A 17,541-nucleotide genomic window follows, 5' to 3' on the forward strand; every position below is an offset into this window, starting at 1 on the left:
AAATCTAAAGGTTGTTGCAAATGACAAAGGCCATGCAGGCAATCATAGTTCTGCTTGTGAACAACTGTATTATGGACAATAAAATAAGTTACATACCTTTTCTTGTAGTTCTTGTTTCTCTTTATTGGCTTCTTCAAGTTGTGACTGCAGTTCATTGATCTGGGCTAAGTCCCTAGATGACTAAAAAAAATGCTTTATTTCAATTTTGAAGAGGACTAATTTGCAGAGATATGGAGAAAAAATTATAGTGCTGGACAAAAGTGGATATCTCTTGAAAGAGGAGAAAGTGAGGACTGCAGATGCTTGAGATCAGAGCTGAAAATGTGTTGCTGGAAAAGCGCAGGTCAGGCAGCATCCAAGGGGCAGGAGAATCGACGTTTCGGGCATGAGCCCTTCTTCAGGAATGAGGAAAGTGTGTCCAGCAGGCTAAGATAAAAGGTAGGGAGGAGGGACTTGGGGGAGGGGCATTGGAAATGCGATAGGTGGGAGGAGGTCAAGGTGAGGGTGATAGGCCGGAGTGGGGGTGGGGGCAGAGAGGTCAGGAAGAAGATTGCAGGTTAGGAAGGCGGTGCTGAGTTCGAGGGATTTGACTGAGACAAGGTGGGGGGTGAGGGGAAATGAGGAAACTGGAGAAATCTGAGTTCATCCCTTGTGGTTGGAAGGTTCCTGTCTCAGTCAAATCCCTCAAACTCAGCACCGCCTTCCTAACCTGCAATCTTCTTCCTGACCTCTCCGCCCGCTGGACACACTTTCCTCATTCCTGAAGGGCTCATGCCCGAAACGTCGATTCTCCTGCTCCTTGGATGCTGCCTGACCTGCTGCGCTTTTCCAGCAACACATTTTCAGCTCTCATCTCTTGAAAGAGCAGATATAACCATGATGATCTTCATTCTGTCCTTCAAGATTCTATGAATCCATCTTAGATAAAAATACACTTAGTGGCTTAAAAAAAAATTGGCACTGCATATTTAAAGTTACACAGGAGATGCTGTGGAACTGCAGAGTAACAAGTGCAATATCATACAGCATGGAAAAAGACCTTTCGGTCTAACTTGTTCATGCCTATTAAGTTTCCTTGTCTGCATTTAGCCCATATCCTTCTAAATCTTTCATATTCATTTAGATGTCCACATGCCTTTTAAATGTTGTAACTATACCTGCATTCAGCATTCCTCTGGCAGTTCATTCTATATGCAAACCACCCTCTGTATGTATGAGTATATGAACATGAACGAGTATGTGAAGAGTCCTATCAACTATAGGTCAGTTAGCTTAACGTCAATAGTCGGTTAAGCTTTAGAAATAATAATCCTGAGAAAAATTAACAAGTACTTGCAAACATTTAGTTAATCAAAGATAGTCAACACAAATTTCTAAAAAAGGGCAGGGAGTGCCTGTCTGACCCAAATTTAATCTTTGATGAAGTAACATGCAAGGTTGATGAAGAGTTTGTAATCGATACTGTCCATATGGATTTTAAGAAAGTGTTTGATATAATACTACATAAAAACTGAATACTGAAATTAAGCCTCATGGATTAGGAGGATCACTGTCAGCTTGGTTAAAAGGATTGGTGTAAGGAAAGAAAACAGTGAGTCATGGAAAATTGTGATTTGTTAGACTGGAGGATGGTAGACAGTGCAATCATAGAGCCAGTTTGTTTTAAATCTATATAACATACATACATGCATATTATATATGCACTTACAAATGCATGACCTCTACCATCCAGACGGATAGTGCAGAAGATAGATGGGAACACAAAGGAATAGATGGGTGGAATTCTTTTTTTAAAGTGTACCCAGGAGAGCTTTTTGTGCTAGTACGTAGATTTTTTTTATTTCAAAAATATACTTTTCTTAAAATATTTTGATGATCTGTACAACTGGTGGTGCTATTCATAGGCGCACCTTGCATTTCTTTACAGAGAGAGATCGGAATTGATCATTCGTATAAACAGGTCTGTACATTTACCATCCATATATTTAGCGGAGGCTTCAGCAGAGCCCGATTGCTGAGTGGGGGCCCCCTGTTCTTCTTTGGCAGGCAGACGTTACACAGTGGTCTTTCCGCACCGCGCCTTGGCAGCAGCTGCCCCAAGCTTCAGCGCGTCCCTCAACAAGTCGTCCTGGACCTTGGAATGTGCCAGTCCGCAACACTCAGTCGGGGTCAACTCCTTCAGGTTTTGGGCATACCAAAGAGCGTCTTTGACCAAGTTGATGATCCTCCAGGCACAGTTCATGTTTGTCTCTGCGTGCATCCCGGGGAACAGACCATAGAGCACGGAGTCCAGTGTCACAGAGCTGCTCGGGATGAACCTCGACAAACACCACTGCATTCTTCTCCATACTTCCTTTGCGTAGGCACATTCCAGAAGGAGGTGTGTGACAGTCTCGTCCGCTCCACAGCTGCTTCAAGGGCAGCCAGTGGTGCGGCAGAGAGTCCAGGCGTGCATAAAGGATCTCACAGGCAGAGCCCTTCTCACCACCAGCCAAGCCATGTCTTGGTGCTTGTTGGAAAGCTCTGGCAATGAGGCATTTTGCCAAATGACTTTGACAGTCTGTCCAGGGAACCGCTCAACAGGATCAACCCTCTCCTTTTCCCGAAGTGTCTCAAGGACACTACGTGCTGACCACTTCCTGATGGACTTGTGGTCAAAGGTGTTTTGAAGCGAGGCCAGGCCCATCCTTCGCAACATCAGGGACAGGTAGAACCTCAATACGTAGTGACACTTGGTGTATGTGTACCAGGGATCCACGCAGAACTTGATGCAGCCACACACAAAGGTGGCCATCAGGGTGAGGGTGGCATTGTGTTAGTACGTAGATAGCCCGACCAGAGAAGGGCAGGGCTACACCTAATCCTCGGGGATGAAGTCGGTCAAGTGGTTGAACTAACAGTGGCTGACCTTTTTGGTGATAGCAACCATAAGTTTCAAATTCATTACTGGACGAAATAAGGATAGTGTGGAAGTTTCTAAATTGGGAGAAAGCCAATTTCAATATCATTTCACAGGATATGGCAATCATAGACTGGGAGCAGCTACTTGCAGATAAATTTACATTTGGACAGTGGAAGCCTTTTAAAAGTAGCATAGTGAGGGTTCAAGGCCAGTGTGTTCCTCTAAGAGTGGAGGACAAGGGCAGCAAGTCCAGAGAACCCTGGATGTCAAGGGATATTAAGAGTTTGAAAAAGAAATAGGAGGAAACATATGTTAGGTACAGCACATTAAAAACAGGAAGCCCCTTCAAAAGTGTATGGGGATGCTTAAAAAAAAAGGAGGGGATAAAGGGGCCATAAAATATCTTTGTCATATAGGATTAAGAAAAACCCCTAGACATTCTATAAGTATATTAAAGGATTACCAAGGAAACAGTGGGCCAATTAGAAACCAAAGGGGCAACTTGTGCACGAAGCCAAAGGGCATGGGCATGTATAATTCTCCTTTGTGAATACAGATGAAAAAGTGATAATAGCCAGGGATTGCAGGTGGAATGGTAAGGAGGACAAATTAGATACTTTAGCAGGTATAAAGCCCCAGGACCTGATAATATGTATCCAGGCTGCTAAAGGAGGCGATGGAGGACATTGCTGGGACTTGGCGGAGATATTTAATACTTTACTGGCTACAAGTGAACTGCCAGCTGACTGGTGGATAGCTAATGTGACTCTTGTTCAAAAAGGACAGCAGGTTAGGCCAGGTATTTACAGACCAGTTACTCTGATGTCAGTGGTAGGAAAACTGTTGAAAAAATTGTTGAGAGACAGTATTGGTTAATATTTGGAAAGGGAAGGATTGATCAGGGATAGTCAGCACAGACTTGTTAATGGGAGATCCTGTCAGATTAATTTAACTGAGATTCTGAAAAGTGACTAAACCTATTGATAAGGTAGTGCAGTTGATGTGGTTTACATCGACTTCCGTAAGGCTTTTGACAAGGACTCTTGTGGAATCTTTGAAGGTGGCAGAACACATTGAAAGATGTTATGCAGAACATTTACAAAGGTCTGACTAGGATATAAACAGAGTTGAGAGTACAATCCTGGTTTCCATGCTTTAGAAAAATGTGACGGTCCTTGAATGGATGCTGAGAAGATTTACCAGAATAGTGCCAGGGATGAGGGATTTTAACTACACAGTTAGATTAAGACAGTTATGGTTTATCGCCTTGGAACAAAATAGTTCTGATAAGATATAGATAATTATGATTTTATGATTTGGTAAGGTAAACAAGGAAAAGTTAATGGTGCAAGGTCAAGAGGGGCACGTGTAAGATTTGGGTTAAGTAGTGCACAGATGATTTGAAGAACATTATGACACAGCAAATGATCTGAAATTTGCTGCTCATAAAAGCGATGCAAGCAGAGATGATCATTGATTCAAACTGACATTGGATGGGCAGTTGAATAAAATAAACAAGCAAGCTATGGGATATAGTAGGGGAAATGGGACGGATTAGTCTGCTCTACAGTGAGCCAGCAAGGACTCAAACAGGATAGATAACCACTCCTATTCTGAAATGACTAGTCATGGTCAGTTCCTATTACCAGTGTATTACAAATGACAAATTCTTTATCCTGGAGAGGCCTTTAAATTTGTTGTACAAATTCATTAATGGGCTAGATGCATTTAACTTTTAAAGGTGGTTTCCAATTGTGGTCCTTGACACAACAAAGCCAAAGATCAGTTGTTCTAAGAGTGCACACAATAACTGGAACTTTATCAAGTTACAATATGTCTCAAAGTGGTTGAAGAATTGGCAGAAAAGCTACATTAATTCAATGGAGGTGGTCCAAAATGAATCGATTGTTCTTCAGTTACTTAAGGGACCAAAGTGGTAGGAGTCCTGCTCACCAAGAGCTGTTTCTCATGCCAGCAGCACCAGCAGGAGCTGTTAGCAACACTGTATCCCACTCGGATCCAAGATTGGAATAGATCCCAAACAAAAAGTGAGGGAAAACAGGATGGAGTCTGCAGAGTGGGAACCATGGGGTTTGGAGTGAGGGGAATCAGAAGCAAAAACGGTGGGGTGTGTTTCAGGGGCCATAGCCTGCACATTGAAGGATTGCTTGATGGGCTCTAATACTTAATTGCAATGGTACAAGGACACAAAAATATGACGTAGTGATCAGTGGCGATTACTCTTTTAAAATAAAATTAAAGCAGCATTTCAAACCTGAAAAACACAGGAAATACGTCAGCCAAGACTTGAAGCAGTACAGAAGTTACATTTAGCCTAGGGGAAAAATAAATACAATACAATATTGACTGAACAGTTAGTATGGATTCATGGATATTTTCTAATGAACCTATTTAATGATGTTATTACACACACTCTCGAGGAGGTGGGACATGAATCTAGGCCTCCTTTTACAGAGGTACAATAGCACTCCAGTACTGATTTTTGAGCTGTCCAGACTGGTGGTTAGCACAGGTGGAGAGACAGGTCCAAGTTAGGCTGGAGATGCTGCACAATCACCAAGATAGGCTTCAGTGCCAGTTCCACAAAAATAATGAAAAAAAAAGTTAGAGCCACAAATGAAAACAGTAGAGAAGAATTTAGAAAAGCAAAAGGAAACACAACAGCTGCACTGCCACATCCCTACACAGATTAGCCATATAGACTCAGCACTATAAATCCTTTACACATTGATAATATTCGCAGAAGATAAGAAACACCAGGAAGATGACTATCAAATTCCCTCGCAATGAATTGGAAGGCTGCAAATGTCCTATCTGAATTTAAGTATTTTAAGCAAAGAATGGATCTTTGTTTCTTAGATATAACAATTGCAAAACAGATGTCGGTAGTGAAAATAAAGATAGCCACTGGAAATGAGAGATTGTACAAAGTCAACATTGCAGGTCCAAGAGGACCAACAAGAGCATCCCAAACTATGACAAAGACTTCTGGTGCAAGATGGTGGCAGAGTAACAGGCTGCACACAGGCTGTTGCCTGCAGTCCATCCCACTCCCATCTGTTTTCCTTCTTTGTTATACTTTTGCTTCTGCTCTTTTTTTCTCTTTTCTGTGGCAGGTTGATCAGTAGCATTGGTGTGGCATTGAGAGCAGGCCATGAAGAGTGGCAGATGTGGACTCTCCCCACGATAGGAGATAGTGGCAGTGGGGTTGTTCTCCTGCCATTTGGGGCCTGTGGCGGCAGCAGCATCAGCAGAGTTGCTATCCCAGCATTCAGAGCCAGCAGCAGTGGCAGCAAAGCTCCTCCAGTAATTGAGGATGGTGGTGCTGGTACAGCCAGGCACTCTTGATTATAAGGCAAGTGTGGCTTCAATGGTGTCAGTGAAGTGGGCCTAATAGTGAAGAGATGGCGCTTAAAATGGGGTGGTTCCTACATTGGTGGGTCCAGCGCAGGTGGCGGGGAGAAGGTGGAGGTCTCCCTTGAGATTAAATGCCAGGATGGACTAGAAAAGACTGATATTCTGAACTTTAATTTATTCCTATGTCCTATAATGCTGGACTAATTTATTTCATCACTTTTCCAGTTTTCTTTGTTTCTTAAGAATTTGATCTGATGTATCTACACTTAGGTATCTTTGTGCTTAAGATGGCACTGCAATGCAGCAACTATAAACTTTTCACTGCAATCATTTGTATAAGTGACAATAAAGCTAATTCAATTCAATTCAAATCAAATGCTGGAAGCTCAGCTTCATGCAAAGGTGACTATTAGAATTCTCCATCCAGAGCTCATGTCTTATAAGCAACAGCCATAAAAATCAATTGATTAGTTCATCAGTAAGTGCCATGAAATGGACATAGACTGTGATTTGTCTACTGTATTGTCTGAGCAATAATGAATTGTCCACATACTTATTGAAACTTTCCATAAAGAACTCTTGTGAAAAAGGAAAAGTCATGTCATTGACATACTGTTAAAAGATGGCATAAAAAAATTAACCCATTCTTAGCAGATAGCAATATTTGCAAACATTATGTACAGTTACTGATACTGGCACAGTAACCAAAGTGCAGAAAGCAAACCACCAATACGCTATAGAGATTCAGACTCAAACTTTATTTTCACAGAAACAAGAATTGAAAAATTGTTTTGCAACTCCGCTAATGTATTCGTATAGAGTCATAGAGATGTACAGCATGGAAACACTCGCTTTGGTCCAACCCGCCCATGTCGACCAGATATCCCAACCCCAATCTAGTCCCACCTGCCAGCACCTGACCCATATACCTCCAAACCCTTCTTATTCATATACCCATCCAAATGCTTTTTAAGTGTTGCAATTATACTAGCCTCCACCACTTCCTCTGGAAGCTCATTCCATACACGTACCACCCTCTGCGTGTAAACGTTGCCCCTTAGGTCTCTTTTATATCTTTCCCCTCTCACCCTAAATCTATGCCCTCTAGTTCTGGACTCCCTGACTCCAGGGAAAAAAAATCTTTGTCTATTTACCCTATCCAAGCCCCTCAATTTTGTAAACCTCTATAAGGTCACCCCTCAACTTGGACATTCCAGGGAAAACAGCCCCAGCCTGTTCAGCCTCTACTTATAGCTCAAATCTTCCAACCCTGGCAAGATCCTTGTAAATCCTTTCTGAATCCTTTCAAGTTTCAGAACATCTTTCCGATAGGAAGGAGACCAGAACTGCACGCAATATTCCAACAGTGGTCTAACCAATGTCCTGTACAGCAGCAACATGACCTCCCAACTCCTGTAATCAATACGCTGACCGATCTAGGAAAGCATACCAAATGCCGCCTTCACTATCCTATCTACCTGCGACTCCACTTTCAAGGAGCTATGAACCTGCACTCCAAGGTATCTTTGTTCAGCAATACTCCCTCGGACCTTGCTAAGATTTGCTTTCCCAAAATGCAGCACCTTGCATTTATTGGAATTAAACTCCATCTGCCACTTCTCAGCCCATTGGCCCATCTGATCAAGATCCCGTTGTAATCTGAGGTAACCTTCTTCGCTATCCACTACACCTCCAATTTTAGTGTCATCTACAAACTCACTAACTATACCTCTTATGCTCACATCCAAATCATTTATGTAGATGATGAAAAGTAGTGAATCCAGCACCGATCCTTGTGGCACTTCACTGGTCACAGGCCTCCAGTCTGAAAAACAACCCTCTACCACAATCCCCGGTCTTCTGCCTTTGAGCCAATTCTGTATCCAAATGGCTACTTCTCCCTGTACTCAGAGATCTAACCTTGCTAACCAGTCTTCCATGGGGAACCTTGTTGAATGTCTTACTGAAGTCCGTATAGGTCACATCTACTGCTCTGCCCTCATCCATCCTCTTTGTTACTTCTTAAAAAATTCAATCAAGTTTGTGAGACATGATTTCCCACACTCAAAGCCATGCTGATTATCCCCAATCAGTCCTTGCCTTTCCAAATACACGTACATCCTGTCCCTTCATGTAATTTTATCTTGAATATTGGATCTTCTATCACTTCACTGAGGAATAGGTTAACTAGCCAAGAACCAGATCATATGTCCAGCAGACATGAGGAGTCAAGGTAGCAACATGCTAGAGTAGCTGTCTAGTTATTAGTTTGTCTATTAAGCAAATCTGTCTGAGATTTTCAAACAAATAGAATCTAAACTCACCAATTCAGTTTGTGAGATAATGATGTATTAAGAAAAATAAGCCGCAATGTGGCAAGTCCATTACCAACCTGAGAAACTATAGCTTTGTGCTTCTTCATGAGTTCATTCATATCCTCTTGATCTTCCTCAAGACGGCTCTGTAGCTCATTTTTCTCACGTTGCAAACGACTTAATTGTTCTTCCAACTATGGACAGGAAATGCAGACACAAATTACATTTGAGCCATTTGTATGATTTCACCAACCTTACTGCATCATTTTACAATTACGAAATGTCACATATGCTGATTGATACTGCAGTTTAAAAGTTGTACTTACTAACTCTGAAGGCTCGCTCTTTATTTAATAAAGGTGCCTTATTGTGGTTCATTTAGTATTTATAGATTGGAGTCAGGTTAGCATTTTCTTTGCTTTTATAGCAGTGCCACCAAACATCATGCTCTTAGAAGCTGACTGAGAGTAGTTCAGGCCGATTCTCCCTGTAATTTTGGCATCCATGTGAGAAACACTTAACTATTCTTTTGAACCAAACCGGAATTTGGAAATTCAGTTTCTGGAAAATTGTGAATGCAAACGCACTTTGATCAATTGAAACCCAATATTAAGATAACTCTATTTTAAGTAAACAGAAATATTTCCCTTTTTTTGCTTTAATGTGCTGTTCCATGATTTAAAAATCAATGGACGACTTCTGACATGTAACCACTGCTATATAAGGAAAACTGGCAGTCAATTAGAATTTATAGCCTCAAAAGATGTTGTGAAACTTGAAAGGGTTCAGAAAAGATTTACAAGGATGTTACCAGGGTTGGAGGATCTGAGCTACAGGGAGAGGTTGGGGCTGTTTTCCCTGGGGCATTGGAGACTGAGGTTATAGAGGTTTACAAAATTATGAGGGGCATGGATAGGATAAATAGGCAAAGTCTTTTCCCTGGGATCGGGGAGTCCAGAACTAGAGGGCATAGGTTTAGGGTGAGAGGGGAAAGATATGAGAGAGACCTGAGGGGCAACTTTTTCACACAGAGGGTGGTACGTGTATGGAATGAGCTGCCAGAGGATGTGGTGGAGGCTGGTACAATTGCAATATTTAAGAGGCATTTGGACAACATCTTTCTGATAGGAAGGAGACCAGAATTGCCCGCAATATTCCAACAGTGGCCTAACCAATGTCCTGTACAGCCACTCCTGTACTCAATACTCTGACCAATAAAGGAAAGCATACCAAACGCCTTCTTCACTATCCTATCTACCTGAGACTCCACTTTCAAGGAGCTATGAACCTGCACTCCAAGGTCTCTTTGTTCAGCAACACTCCCTAGGACCTTACTATTAAGTGTATAAGTCCTACTAAGATTGGCTTTCCCAAAATGCAGCACCTCGCATTTATCTGAATTAAACTCCATCTACCACTTCTCAGCCCATTGGCCCATCTGGTCCAGATCCTGTTGTAATCTGAGGTAACCTTCTTCGCTGTCCACTACACCTCCAATTTCGGTGTCATCTGCAAACTTACTAACTGTACCTCTTATGCTGACATCCAAATCATTTATTGGCATGGACGGGTTGGACCGAAGGGTCTGTTTCCATGCTGTACATCTCTATAACTCTACAAATACCTACAAGATAAACATATCAGATAATAGGACTATTGTTGCTGTTGATTAAAAAAGGAATGTGGAACCATGGTAGTTGTTGCTGTTCTAATATTACTATTGATGTTTTCCGTCCTGTATAGGCAAACAGGCAATCTTGGAGTAGCTGCCGGTCTAGAATTTGTGCCCAAAGCAGCTGCGAAATGTGAAACCACAAACTTCTAACTCAATGAAGCAGGCTAAGTTGACGCCACTAGTAAACTTTCTTACCAGGCTGAAGTAAAGGTTCAGAAAACATAGTTAAACATTTATCTCTACCTAGGATTTGTTTTAGCCCAGCAAAGAAGGGCAAGAAGCAGAAATCAGTAAATTATAAGGCAATTAACTTGGTGTCTATTGAAGGAAAGAGGGTGGAATTGACTTTTGAGGTGGTTACAATGCGGTACTTGGAAAAATTCAAAGTAAAGAAATGTCAGGATGGTTTTGTGAAATGAAAATTATATTTAACCAATTTATTGGCATTCTTTGAAGGAGTAAAGTATAGGCATGGTGCAGACGGTAACATATTAACTGAGACTGGTTGGTAGAAGACAGATTGGCAGGATGTAACCAAGGGGGTCCCACAATGTTCTGTGGTGGGCCTCAACTTATAACAATTTATTTGGATGAGGGAATCGAGATATTGTGACTGAATTTGCAGATGACAAAGACAGGTTGGAAAATACATTGTGAAGATGACATAACAAAGATGCAGACCAATATTGACAAGTAAGATAATTGGCAAAATATGGCAAATGGAATATAATGCAAGAAAATATGAAATAGTTCATTATGGCACAGGATTAAAGTGGAATTTTATCTATATAGAGAATGAATGCAAAATCCTGAGGGGTTTGAAGGACTGAGTGACCTGCACCTAATTTGTATGTTTGTTAAGTTTAAACAAGAAAAGGAGCTTTTATAGCAATATGATCTCTCTGTGTCTTGTGGACATGGCAAATCTGTGCTTCTGTGCTCAAATTCTTTTGTAATAAAGGTTTAAAGACAATTTGCCTTAATTGCTTATATTTGCATGTTAATTCTCAGTGATTAATGAACAAAGACATCCAAATCCATTTGAAGTTCAACACTTCCAAGCCTTTTACCATTTGAGAAATTATCTATTTTTCCTACTAAAGCAAATAACCTCGCATTTCTCCATCATTTCATCTGCCAAATTTCTTCATATTCATTTAGCCTTTCTAATTCACTTTAAAAATATACAACATAGAACAGTACAGCACAGGCCCTTAAGCCCACAATGTTGTGTCAAGCATCTTAACACCCTCCTCACAATTCTCAACCCCAATTAGTTTTGTGACATCTGCAAATTTGGAAATATTAGATTTAAATGTAGGATTAAATGTATGATTTGGATTGTGGATAATTGGATCCTAAGTTCTGATCCTTGCAGTACTTAAACTGACAACCTGAAAATGATCCATTTATTCTGACTCTGCTTTCCGTGTGTTAACTAGCTCTCAATCCATGTCAATATAGTCGTTTAAATCTGTTTTTCAATTTTGTTTATTAACCTCTTGCATGGGATTTTATCAACTGCTTACTGAAAATCTAAATATACCACATCCAATGATTCCCCTTATTTGTTAGTTACATCATCAAAACATTGCAATAGATTTGTTAAACATGATTTCTTTTTAATAAATCTATGCTTACTCTGCCTAAATCTGCCATTATTGTCTAAGTCTATTGTTGCACTCCTTATTGCAGATCCTTGTATTTTCCATATTATGGGTAAGAGATCTAGTTTCCAGTTTTCTCTCTCCTTCCTTGAACTCTGGAGCTCCATTTGTCATTTTTCCAATCTGCAGGGAGCGATGCATTTAACGAGTTTAGTAAGGGGTTGTGCGACTATGCAATGTACTACTGAATAGCTTCATGTCAATAATTAACACAACAATGATCAATATTTTGTAATTGCACAATTCTTTCCACAATATCACAACAGTCTGTGCTTTTTGCTCATCAATTTGTTTCTATAATGTGAATGTTGAGAAACATAGCATATTCCATTTTGGAAATAAAGTGTCATCACTTTATTACTATTGGCTTCACTTTATTACTATAAAGCACTCAAACACCCACCCTACTCACTTCTGCAAGGTCATGAAAGATATTAAAAGTTCATTCTTTTGTCTACTCTGCTTAAGAATAAGAAAGCTGTATATTATCAACTTATTGCTGAAATATTGTACTAACAGTAAAGACATGGAATTTATCTTGAGCCTTTGGTAGGACCAAAAAGCATGTATGAAGCTAGAAGAAGGACAATCAAATATGTTTAAAGTGGAGTATGACAAGGCTTTGTACTGTCACTGATTTAATTAATCTGTACACAGAAAAAATATCCTAAAGCATTAAAATAAAGCATTGTAATATGTGGCAACAGTTATAATCCCACCTCTAATTCTTCATAAACTGAAAGAACTGCAGATGCTGGAAGTCAGAAACAAAAACAAATTTCTGGAAAAGCTCAGCAGATCTGACAGCATCTGTGATAATGTTTTGGGTCTGGTGACTCTTCCTCAGAACGCATTACTCACTGGGCCTGAAACATTAACTCTGATTTCTCTTCACAGATGCTGCCCGATCTGCTGAGCTTTTCTAGCAATTTCTGACAGAAATTACTAGGTAGCTCAGATACTAGGGTGAACCATGGCTGGAGGCACCAAGAGGGCTTGAGACACATATGACCTGGAACTGTAACCTACAAACAGAGGAAGGAAAGGAAGTCAATTTATCATACAAATGAAATATCACCAATGTACTGTCTATAAATGCTAGGAACCATCTTTAATCTCATTAAAGGCTAATAGCAGTTGACAGATCAAGGAGAAAGTATTCATGACACAAAGGGAGTGTTGTAAAGCCTATTTTAAAAAAAACTTTGACTTGTGCTTGAAATAATTGCTCCACCAATTAGTGGTTAGTGGTTAGCACTGCCGCCTCACAGTGCCATGGACCCCTGCTCGAATATAGCTTTGGGCGATTGCCTGTGTGGAGTTTTCATGTTCTCCCCATGTCTCTGTTTGTTTCCTCTGGTTTCCTCCCACACTGTGGAGATATGCAGGTTAGGTGGATTGGCCATGTTACATTGCCATAATTTTCAGGGATATGTAGGCGAGATAGATTAGCCAGGGGAAATGCAGGGTTATAGGGTTGGGTAGGGGTATGAGAGCTGGTGTGGACTCGAATGGCCTCCTTCCACACTACAGGGATTCTATGAAAGGTAAAGTGGAAATCTACTTTTAAACTCAAATATGATAAGTTAGACGAAGGACACAATCAATATACAACATCATACTGGTGATATTCTCTTTGTATGAGAAACTGATTTATTTTTCCTTACTCGGTTTGCAGATTACAGCTCCAGGTTAAATATGTTTCAACCCCTCTTGGTGTGTCTCTGGCCATGGGTTAGAGCTACCTCTGAGCTCCCTAATTTCTGTATTAAAACAAAAATTGCTGGAGAAACTTAACAGGTCTAGCAGAGAAAGTAGAGTTAATACTTCTTGTTCTACCCATGTGACCTCATTTGAGGAACCTTCTAAGATATCATTCTTCCTTACTGCAGTATTGACACCTTAATCAAAGCTGTGACATCACCTCCCCTGAAGATTCTATGCCCTGGAATATTAAATCTCTCTCTCAACTGTGTCTGTGTGGTAGCAATGATATCTGTTAAGGGCCAGATCAAAGACCCTTCAAATATATCAAGGAGATTGCCTAAACCCTAACCTTTTCCTTTTTAAAGACAAGAATAAAGGTGCTGTGTTCAGAGTTAATTTGATCGATCAAACCACTTAGCTTTAAGCAAAACACACTTTATTCTTAACTCTCCAGTTAAAATACAAACAAAAGAAAAAAGAATTGGTATAAATGTAACTCTGTTACAAAACTTAACAGAAAAATGGATTACTTAACTACAAAACAGCAACTGTTCCAACATAGTAATACTCGATAAACACACCCTGTCAAAGGCAAATTCAGTAAAATAGATTGTTGTACATGCAATGTTTCTCCAGTCAAGGAGGAAAGAACACAAATTTATAGCAGAGTGAGAGAGAACTTAAGTATTTTGGAGTGTTGTATGGCAGCTTCAAAACTCCAATAACTGCTGAAAGCTATACTAAAACCCGGTCATGTGGGAGCCTGACTCCACTCACTGATTCATGCTACTTCTATTGTTCCAACGTCTAAAAAAAACCTAAGGCCTCACAAACTGCTTATTGGCTTGGAACAGACCACTTATCACCTGTCTCACATCTATTCATAGAAATAAAACAGGAAACCCAGTACACCTCTAAAGCCATAGTATCATCACATATCACATCCCATGTGTTGAGCAACTCTTGCAACCCATCTGCCTAACTTACAAGATGCCTTGTACCAAAATAAATGCCAGACAACCTTTTCATGCTTCCTTGTGCATCCGCTTAACTATAATTTACACTACTTTCTTGACTGAATTGTTTCCACTTCTATATAATTCTGTGCATAATCCCATATTTAATCAACACTCAGCATGCCAACATCCTGCCAAATTAGTTTAACCCCACAAAGCATATTAGTAAATCTCTCTGCAAAGATGTTGATCCTGCTCTAATTCAGGTGCACCCGGTTAGACTTGTACAATTTCTACCTTCCCCTGAAACCACCCCAGTAATTCATCCTCTATTTTGCTCCAATTCTTCACCCATCTGTTCTATCCATTTTGTTTGAATGCTTTCATCACCACCATAATTTTTGAGCACAACACTGGGCAAGTCAGATTGGGCAACATGGGGCAACTTGACATGATAGATCATAATTCAATTTTTGTAGTTGGTTACTATGGTGATTAATCACTAACAAACTTGCGTGAATACGTTCAATGTTTTTTTGACACAAGAACAAGTTTATCGTATAAAAACACGACGAATTAATAAACAGATAAAACAGTTAAGATAGATCTGATCATAATCACCAAAGCGAAAGATTCAACCATTTTTCTAGCAATATCCTTTTCAGATATTCAATCACAGTGAAGTATTTTTAATTTGTTACTTAATTGATTCATTTTCGTAGGGAGGGTCGAGAAGCTTATTTCCAGTTCTAATGACCTAGATAACCTCGGCACAAACTCTCCCAGCTTGGAAACTGACCTGCCCTTCGGCTGATATGAACTGTTCTTCTAAATTGAAATTGGGCTAGTAGTGACTGCAGACCATTTGTTTTTCTGCATGTCATAAAACTCAGAATTATATACAACTCAATTAAATTTACAGATATCTTTATAGTCATTTATATTGTATGGTCCCTTGGAAAGCCAGGTATTTAGTCCGTGGCTTCAAATAATTTTCTGATTTCTTCAAAAAAAAAAACCCTTCAGAACTGAAACGGCAAATCTGTTTTACTACTACTTTAAAATCCCAATTCCAAAACGCTTATCCGTACTTACTGAAACTTTGGCTTTAGAGATATCTTCAATCTGAAGGTGCAGATCTTCCATTTCAACTTCCATGGCTTTTCGAGCCTTGACAGCTACTGCGCAAGTGAACTCTGACTCTTCAAGCTAAAAATCGGCAATAATTACAAGGAATGAAAAATGATTAAATTAGATTAGGTAAAAAATAAACTGTAAAAAAAAGGAGCAATCTCTGAATTAAGTGACAATAGTTGATTCTAGGATCAGCCATGTTTATATAAAGTTTCTGAAACTTACAAAAGTGCTAATAGCCCAAAATCAATTAACAAATGCCATTATCATTAAAAGAAGATATTACTGGTGGGGGAGGTATTTTTAAGGTTTTCTTAAGAGCCCAGGCAAGATGTTAGCAAGCAAAAGTAAAATACAGGATTGGAGGGCTATGACATGGATTAAGAACTAGTAAATAGAGAAAAATCAGAGCAGGAAATAAATAGTTAATTTTCATGTTGGTAGGCTGTCTGTTGTGGGATACTACAAGGATTAAGTGTGGGCCCCAGTTAAATATAATCAATACCAATGAGCTGGATGTGGAGATTAAATGCGATAGCTGATACAAAGCTGTGGGAGTGGGAGTTGTGAGGGAAAATAAGATATGAAGGGATTTGGACTGCTAATCAGTGTCCATAAATCTAGCAGATGGAATACAAAGCGGAAACTGGCAGGAAAATCAAAAATATTCGATAGTATTCAATATTCATTTATTCAATAGTAAAAGGCTGGGAAGTTTTGAACTTGAGTGACTTGGGTTTCCTTGGTTATGAATCATTGCAAGTTAATATATAGGTACAGCAAGTAATTAAGGCAAATGGTATGTTGGCCTTCATTACAAAGGATAAGAGAATAGGATAAAAATGCCCGACGACAATTATACAGAGGCTTCATGAGACTACACCTAGAATATTGTGTGCAGTTTTGGTAGAGTTACTCCAGGAAGGATAAAATTGCTATGGAGGGAATGTAAAAACAAAATTCACCAAACTAGTTCCTGGGATGTAGAGAATGTCCTGTGAAGGAAGATTATATAGAAGGGCTATAACCTTTGGAGTTAGAAAAAAAGACGTAATCACTTTCAAACATAAAAATCTGTTTGCAGGGATCGAATGGAAAGATGCAGGAATGATGTTCCCTGGTAGAGAACGAGATGAGAGTCCTTTTGGAGCCTACACAAATCTCTGGGGCAAACTCTAAGCAACCTCAAGACTGAGATCAATAGATTTCTACGCAAAAATATCAAGGGATCAGAGGATAGTGTAGGAATACAGTTGAGATCGAAGATCAGCCATGATCTTGTTGGATGACAGAGCAGGTTCTGAGATTAACATAATGTAATTAAGAAGTGTTTTCAATACCAGAAATATTTTTCTAGATTAGTTTTGCCTTGCCTCATTTCCCCATTCTTTGAGAATACAATTATCTTAAACACTAGAATAAATGTATATATCTCAGCATTATGCATTGATACAGAGAATACCATTAATTAATCTCATAGGCTTATTGTGAGGACGTTAACATTTGCAGATCTCATAAGACAATCATCCATGAACAAACTGTGAAAGCGTATAAGAGTTTTTCATTTGTTTCCTAAAGCATCATGAAGAAAGTGATGGAGATTGCTGGCCTGGAATTAAATAAAAAACTCTGATGGATTGTTCTTTCTTTTTTTTATATTGCTCATCAAGGAATATTAAATATTCTCCATGGAGGGGTTACCTCTTTTTAAAGATTTATTTTTGGCAGATCTTATGGTCTTAAATGACGACATTTTATTTTCTCAATATTCTGGTTGCCTTTTCATTGAAATTATAGCATACATGTT

The 17,541-nt window shown here is 39.6% G+C and overlaps 1 protein-coding gene across 20 annotated transcripts in view; it reads right to left on the reverse strand.

The window, feature by feature from the left end:
- myo18ab (myosin XVIIIA b) overlaps window positions 1-17,541 on the reverse strand; it is a 289,512-nt gene that overhangs the window by 27,631 nt on the left and 244,340 nt on the right. For all 20 annotated transcript variants that reach the window (XM_072589711.1, XM_072589710.1, XM_072589709.1 and 17 more), the window contains 3 exons: window positions 15,696-15,809; window positions 8,673-8,789; window positions 97-180 (listed from right to left, as the gene is read on the reverse strand). In XM_072589711.1, coding sequence (XP_072445812.1) covers window positions 97-180; window positions 8,673-8,789; window positions 15,696-15,809 — 315 coding nt within the window. The remainder of the gene's footprint in view (window positions 1-96; window positions 181-8,672; window positions 8,790-15,695; window positions 15,810-17,541) is intronic.

This window comes from Chiloscyllium punctatum, chromosome 19, assembly GCF_047496795.1.
Source record: "Chiloscyllium punctatum isolate Juve2018m chromosome 19, sChiPun1.3, whole genome shotgun sequence".
NCBI classification, from domain to species: domain Eukaryota; kingdom Metazoa; phylum Chordata; class Chondrichthyes; order Orectolobiformes; family Hemiscylliidae; genus Chiloscyllium; species Chiloscyllium punctatum.